The following is a 6,000-nucleotide window of genomic DNA, read 5'->3' on the forward strand; positions in this document are numbered from 1 at the left end:
TGATAATAAGGAGTTGCAGTAGTCCAGCCTAGAAGTAACAAATGCATGAACAAGTTTCTCTGCATCTTTCTGAGACACAATGTTCCTAATTTTTGCAATATTACGCAGGTGAAAATATGCAGTCCTTGTTGTTAGTTTTATGTGAGAATCGAAGGACATATCCTGATCAAAAATAACACCCAGATTCCTTACTGTGGTGCTGGAGGACAACACAACATCATCCAGAGTAACAATGTCTTTAGCTATTGAATTTCGGAGGCCTTTGGGGCCAAGTACAATAATTTCAGTTTTGTCTGAGTTTAACATCAGGAAATTGCAGGTCATCCAGCTTTTTATTTCCTTAATGCACATTTGAAGTTTATCTAACTGATGGGTTTCTTCTGGTTTGATCGACAAATATAATTGTGTATCATCAGCATAACAATGAAAATTTATGGAGTGCTTCCTTATAATATTTCCTAGGGGAAGCATATATAAGGTGAAAAGAATCGGTCCAAGGACAGAACCCTGTGGGACTCCGTGACTAACTTTAGTGTGCATGGAGGATTTGTCATTAACATGTACAAACTGAGATCTATCTGATAAATATGACTTAAACCAGCTCAGTGCGGTTCCTTTAATGCCGATCAGATGCTCTAGTCTGTGTAGCAGGATGTGATGGTCAATAGTGTCGAAGGCAGCACTAAGATCTAGTAAGACAAGTACAGAGACAAGTCCTTTGTCTGAAGCTATTAGAAGGTCGTTAGTAATTTTCACCAGTGCTGTCTCAGTGCTATGATTTGCTCTAAATCCTGACTGGAAATCCTCAAATAACTCATTATTATGTAAAAAGTCACACAACTGATTGGCAACTAATTTCTCGAGGATCTTAGAGAGAAAAGGAAGGTTAGATATAGGTCTATAGTTGGCTAGTACCTCAGGATCAAGACTGGGCTTTTTAAGAAGAGGTTTAATTACAGCTACTTTAAAAGACATTGATACATAACCTGCTGATAAAGACATGTTAATCATATCTAATACAGGAGTGCTAATTAAAGGTAACACTTCTTTAAGTAACCTAGTTGGAATAGAGTCTAGGAGACAAGTAGAAGGTTTTGATGCTGAAATAGTAGAGTTTAATTTGTTAAGGTCGACTGTAGAAAAGCAGTCCAAGAATATATCAGGTCGTACCGTTTGTAAGGTTCCTGGGTTTGATGAAAAAATAGTGCCAAGTGAGTTGATTTTGTCTCTAATAGTTATAATTTTGTCATTAAAGAAGGTCATGAAGTCGTTACTACTGAGGGTTATAGGAATACATGGCTCCATAGAGCTGTGGCTCTCTGTCAGCCTGGCTACAGTGCTAAAAAGAAATCTAGGATTGTTCTTATTCTCCTCTATTAAAGATGAGTATTAGATGGCATTACGGAGGTCCTTCCTATAGGTTTTAAGACTTTCTTGCCAAACTAAGTGAGATTCCTCCAGTTTAGTGGAGCGCCATTTACTTTCCAACTTTCGCGATATTTGTTTTAATTCACGGGTTTGTGAGTTATACCACGGAGCTAACTTCCTCTGTTTTATTATCTTTTTTAAAGGAGCAACAGAGTCAAGTGTTGTTCTTAGAGAGCCTGCAACACTTTCAACAAGGTGATCAATTTCAGAGAAACTAACGTTAGTGCAGGAGTCTTGAATATTAGGATGAGGCATTAAAGTAAATGCAGATGGAATCGCTTCCTTAAATTTAGTTATAGCACTATCAGATAAACATCTGGTGTAGACACTTTTACCCAGTGGTGAGTAGTCCTGTAATATAAATTCAAAAGTTATTAAATAATGGTCTGATAAAATAGGATTCTGTGGAAAGACTATTAAGTCATCAATTTCCACACCATAAACCAAAACAAGGTCGAGGGTGTGATTAAAACAGTGAGTAGGTTTATGTACACTCTGACTAAAACCAATCGAATCTAATAGAGAGATAAACGCGATACTGAGACTATTATTATCGCTGTCCACATGAATATTAAAATCACCTACAATTATTACTTTGTCGGATTTAAGGACTAAATTTGACAGAAACTCTGAGAATTCGGACAGAAATTCAGAGTACGGACCAGGAGCACGGTACACTATAACAAATATAATTGGCTGCAGTTTTCCAGGTTGAATGTGAAAGACTAAGAACAAGACTTTCAAATGAATTATAATTTAGTTTAGGTTTAGGGTTTATTAATAGGCCTGAATTATAAATAGCTGCAACGCCTCCTCCTCGACCACTGCCTCGAGAAATATGAGTATTAATATGACTGGGAGGAGTGGATTCATTTAGGCTAACATATTCTTCGGGACGCAGCCAGGTTTCGGTCAGACAGAGTAAATCAATATGGTTGTCTGATATCAGATCGTTTACTAATACAGCTTTAGATGAGAGAGAACTAATGTTTAAAAGTCCACATTTTATTTTCTGATATTGTTGCATTGTCGCAGATTTTGCGTTGATTTGTATCAAGTTTTTCTTTATAGCTCCTCTTCTGTTCATTTTTGATCTGTTTAAATGATCGTGGGGCAGACAGTGTTTGTATACTAAACTGAGCTGGAAAATGATCCACAGGGAGCGCAGAGAGGTGTGTAAGACTGCCACTCTGCTTCCTGGGCACCTGCGATAAGGGCAGCGCAGAGAGGTGTATTAAACTGCGACTCTGCTTCCTGATCCCAACACTGGGTTGTCATGGTTTTAGACCGCTAACAACTGCGTCCAGGTTCTTAGATATGAGAGCAGCACCCTCCAAAGTAGGATGAATACCATCTCTCCTAATAAGACCAGGTTTTCCCCAGAAAGACTGCCAATTATCTACGAAGCCCACATTATTTACCACATTGTTTGGTTCACCAAACATTGTAACTTGCATGTACCAAAACAAAGACAAAGGAATGCATGGTCCAAACAAAGTTTTATTCCAACAAAAAATAATGTGACCACTAAGGACCATGCTATTTCAAATGTCAAGCTGTTTCTCTAACAGCTTGATTGTTAATTCTGTCTCTTTTTGCTGAAGCAGCATCAGCTTAATTTGCCGTTTGGCCAGTTCAGTCTGTTTGACTGCCCTTTCGGTCTCCATTTTGAGGAGCCTCTCATAGGCTTCCTCATCCCCGGCATGCCTCTTCCGTCGCTCTGGCTCTGGCCCCCGTGCCTGATGTGGTAGATAAGTTTATTGGTCACATGCAAAGCTAAAACCAAGGTTTAAAAACAGTGTAGTGAAATGCAAAAAAAACAAGCTCTCACCAATGGTGGACCGGGTGGAGCAATGCTGGCCCTTGATGGTGTTGATGGCACAGGTGTGAGCAGCACATAGTCAGCTGAAAGGTTGAGTGGCTCGTCAGACTCCCCCACACTGGCTGGCAAAATCCCATGGAGGGCATGGGAACTCTCCCCTCCAAGTATATCGAGGACAGTATCTGAGAATTCTCCAGCTTTACGAAATAAACAAGAACATTTGTATTGCACATTCATATAAGACATGTAGCTCATAGTGCTTCACAAAAGTGACATGAAATTAGTACTTGTACCATTAATGTAACATAATATGGGAATTTAGAAGACAAACAGTTAAGTCTTACCTTTGAAGGGCTTGTTCCCTGTTTGGGGGTTTTTCGCCTCCGCCTGGTCCTTGGTGGCCTTTTGCTTCAAGTTTTTCCACCGAAGCTTGACCTGCTCCACCGACCGTAGTTGGCCACTGCCAGTGGCATTTATTTGGGCTGTGATAGCAGCCCAAATCTCGCCTTTGGTCTTTGCAGACACACTGGTCTGGCCAGGGGTGCTGAAAGTGCCAAACAAAACACTATAATGTGACCTCACCCCATCCAGCAACGCATGCGTTTCAGCAGCTGTAAAGTTCAATCCCTTACTCTTTTGGGCCTCCATGGTGTCTGGAGGTTGATCAACCAGTCACTCTTTTATACCTTTCCAGTCTCGTTACTTTCAGGTGTGAGAGTATCCCAGGTTCATTAGTAAGGGCTTAAATTGGGTTCTCAGCTGAACACGATTGGTTGACAAGACAATGACAGCAATTGTACACCGACACGACAGCAAAGGAGAAGGTATAGGCCACGGCATTATGCTGAGCGCCCCAACCTGCTCGAGCATTACTCAAATGAGGAGCTTTATGCAAGATACAGATTTGGGCGAGATGATATTACTTACATCTGTAATATTCTTCATCCTCACCTTGAACGTGCCACCCTGAGGAGCCGTGCCTTGACTGTGGAGGAGCAAGTGCTTATAGCGCTACGGTTTTATGCATGTGGTTCCTTCTTTGAGGTAATTGGGGATGGACTGGCAGTGACAAAGTCAGTCGGCCATGTGGTGCATTCAGTGTCATCTGCCCTCAGCAATCTTCTGGGTCAATTTGTGAAATGACCTGAAAATGAAGACGACATGGCAAGGACCAAGAGGAAGTTTTTCTCATTGGGGGGGATGCCCAATTGTATTGGTGTTATTGATTGTACTCACGTGCATATTCAGGCACCTCATGCCAGGGAATGGGAGTATGTCAACAGAAAAGGCCGGCACAGCATTAACGTGCAGCTTGTGGGGAACGCTGACCTCATTGTCACCTACTGTGTCGTAAGATGGCCTGGGTCTGTACACGATGCCCGTATTTTGAGGTCAAGCCACCTCTTTCAAAGGTTCCAGCAGGCCGCCCCAGATGGCATCCTCCTCGGTGACAGCGGTTACCCCCTTCTACCCTGGCTGATGACCCCTTTTGCTACTGTCACCAATGACTCTCAGCAGAGGTACAACAGTGTCCATGCCTCAACAAGAGGGACAATTGAGCGCCTGAATGGCGTGATAAAACGCAGATTTGCCTGCCTGAACTATCTCCGTGTGGAGCCACAGAAGGCCTGTCACGTCATCTGTGCCTGCATTGTGCTCCACAACATTGCACAAACGAGGAGAGTGCCACTTGGGGCTCCCATTGATGGACCTCCTCCCTGCGCAGTCCCCGATCCGCTGCCTCCACCACCGCAGCAGCCTGATGGTCCTGCTGGAAGAGCTGTGAGAAATGCCATGGTTAATCTTTATTTTTCCACTTGAATGATTAAAGAAAAATGTGCACATTTTTTCTGTGTCAGTGTTAATGTCATGCTGCACATTTCAGCACTTTCCAAGCATTTTCAAGGTATATTTTCATGCTTCTGATTAATTGAAGACAAAGTGGCTTCAAGCTTAAAAATGCACCTTTAAAATATTTGGATATAGCTTGAATGTGATTTTAAAACATGTAGCAATGTATTTCAGTTAGTGTTTTACACACTGATTATTTTACTTCATCAAATCAGATCCTTTTATAAATTATCATAATTATGTTGGAGAGGAATTAGGATGAAGAAATGTTTCTAATTGTGTCACTGACCAATACCATGAAAGTAATGCCATTACAAATTTAAGCAGTTTCAAGCACTTTATTCAAACTCCAATTACTTGAAAGTCTTAAATGTATCAATACAATTAAAGCATTTTCAAGGATTTCCAGCACTCACCCTGTTGTAGCTGAGTGGTCCATGGCTGTGAGTGGACTCTGAAGGTAGAAGGTGTATGAGTATCTTAATCCACAATCCCAAATTGTGTTTATGTAGCCTACACAAAAACATATCATCACCAGCATTAGGCTACTGTAGCATTCTGAACCTTCTGAACAAACCTTGTAGTTGTAATACTCAAACTGTGTTGCGTTGTGTTTTCTAAGCACTGAGCAGGTCTGTACACAATGCAGCCTGCTTATACTGTAAATCTGCCGTGTTGCAAATGACGTGACGCTAATGATAGCCGCTAATGATAGCCCGCTAGCTGCTTAACACACAAGTCAATGGAGCCGCGTTAGCTCCCGTTAGCACGGCCGCGTCTCAATTAGAGATCGCCACGGCCTGCTTTTAATAAGGTGACAATTCAAATAGTTGGCTTGCATGATGTGTTGGTTGCCGTTCGTATGGTATTAAAACCGCTACACAATAGACGACGGTTAA

At 41.7% G+C, this 6,000-nt stretch overlaps 1 protein-coding gene and 1 pseudogene across 2 annotated transcripts in view; one reads left to right on the forward strand and one right to left on the reverse strand.

Annotated features, from left to right (window-relative positions):
- The window catches only part of LOC310962144 (uncharacterized protein), a gene marked incomplete at its 5' end in the record, with an annotated part of 202,101 nt that extends 198,203 nt beyond the window's left edge, over positions 1-3,898 (reverse strand). The window contains 2 exons of the mRNA XM_083934527.1: positions 3,260-3,447; positions 3,595-3,898. Of these exons, the coding sequence (XP_083790653.1) occupies positions 3,260-3,447; positions 3,595-3,898 (492 nt within the window). The remainder of the gene's footprint in view (positions 1-3,259; positions 3,448-3,594) is intronic.
- Positions 3,899-4,034: 136 nt separating this feature from the next.
- Positions 4,035-5,071, forward strand: LOC310962145 (putative nuclease HARBI1; annotated as a pseudogene). The gene has a single exon. The product of its transcript is annotated as a putative nuclease HARBI1 (transcript).
- Positions 5,072-6,000: the final 929 nt, after the last annotated feature.

This window comes from Echiichthys vipera (genome assembly GCF_963691815.1).
Source record: "Echiichthys vipera genome assembly, chromosome: 19".
In the NCBI taxonomy this organism is placed as follows: domain Eukaryota; kingdom Metazoa; phylum Chordata; class Actinopteri; order Perciformes; family Trachinidae; genus Echiichthys; species Echiichthys vipera.